Source organism: Pterocles gutturalis, unplaced genomic scaffold (assembly GCF_000699245.1).
Source record: "Pterocles gutturalis isolate BGI_N339 unplaced genomic scaffold, ASM69924v1 Scaffold48056, whole genome shotgun sequence".
NCBI classification, from domain to species: Eukaryota; Metazoa; Chordata; class Aves; order Pterocliformes; family Pteroclidae; genus Pterocles; species Pterocles gutturalis.
Window position 1 is genome coordinate 1 of NW_010099544.1, and position 1,475 is coordinate 1,475.

General features: G+C 48.4%; 1 protein-coding gene across 1 annotated transcript; it reads left to right on the top strand.

The window, feature by feature from the left end:
- Positions 1-705: 705 nt before the first annotated feature.
- On the top strand, positions 706-1,157 carry SHISA3 (shisa family member 3; the record flags this gene model as incomplete). The annotated part of the gene is made up of 1 exon (XM_010076570.1): positions 706-1,157. A coding segment is annotated over one exon (452 nt), but the record flags the coding sequence as incomplete, so codon positions are not given.
- Between the last annotated feature and the right edge of the window lie 318 nt (positions 1,158-1,475).

The following is a 1,475-nucleotide window of genomic DNA, read 5'->3' on the forward strand; positions in this document are numbered from 1 at the left end:
GGGGCCAGAGCGGGCGCCCGGGTTTGCGCTGGGTGTCCTGACTCCACGGTTAAAAGAGACTCCAGCAGCGGGATCCATCCAAACTGGAAGGCGTGCTTGTATTTTAATTTTGCATCGGGAAGCTTAGTTGGGGCTGTTTAACTGACTTTGTTTTAACCGGAGGTGGGACTGGGCTCCGGTGATCTGCAGGCGCAACCCCGCGGTGCGAGGCGCCGTCAGGTTTTCAAACAAAAGAAATCCGGCAGCGCACACGGAGACTAGTTTCCCAAGTCACACATTTTGCGCTTATTTTCCACCTTACGAGTGAAAGAGACTTAACGGCATCTGCGGGATTTGAGCTTCACCTGCAGATTGGAGCTGTTACATTGGACAGCCCAAACAGTTTTTGGGGGTGAAGGAGCGGGAGAGGAGTGTGTCTTGAGCGAAACCTAATTAGAAGCAGCAAACAGTCTACAGCGTAGACAGCTTTTACCATTGGTAACTTAAAACTCGCAACAGAGAGAATTTTGGCTGGTACATACAGGATTTAACTTTAGTTTTGTTCTAATTATCATAGTTGGAAGCTCTGTCTTGTGAGCAGCTCAGCGTTAGCGGGATTGAAATAATGTGAGGCTTCATAAATGCTGTGGAGTTTATTTCTACACAGCAGACCTGTTGCTTCAGTAGGCTAATGTGCGTGGCTTTTCCTGTTCTTTCTTCTCCCAGAACCAATCTACATTCCATTCCTCATTGTTGGATCAATATTTATTGCCTTCATTATCGTGGGCTCTCTGGTAGCGGTTTACTGTTGCACATGTTTAAGACCTAAACAACCATTGCAACCAATACGATTTTCTCTGCGGAGCTATCAGACCGAGACTCTTCCCATGATCCTGGCCTCGACGAGCTTCAGGACGCCATCAAGGCAGTCCAGTACTGCGACAAGTTCCAGTTCGACCGGTGGCTCTGTTCGCAGGTTCTCCTTTCCCCGGGCAGAGCCAGGGTGCCTTGTGGCATCGCCACCTCCGCCGTATGCATCTGGCTGCTTCCAGGCGGCCCACGCAGTCCACCTCACCCAGCCGTCGGGATTTCTGGTGTCGCCGCCGTACTTTGGGTATCCTCTCCAGCCAGAGTCTACCTTGGCTGGGAAGAGCTGCTCCGATTTTAGTCAGAACTGAAAGGAGTTGTCAAGAAATAACGCAGCCTTCAGAAGCGCAGGGACTGTTGAGTGTCACACTGGCATGCTTTGGGGTTGCAGAAGTCAGAACTGTTCCCATGGGTGAGTTGCCCTTAGAAAGTGCAAGATCTCGCTGGGGATCTCATCTCCCGTATTTGGATCACAATTACAAATGAATTGTAAAATATTCCAAATTTAGTTGCTTTAGAAACTGCAGTCTAATCTGTGCAGAATGTGTTCTGATACAAGTAGAAAAAACATTTTGGGATAAAGGTACTCATTTCATGGTGTTATAAATGACATTTTAACCCTAAATGCT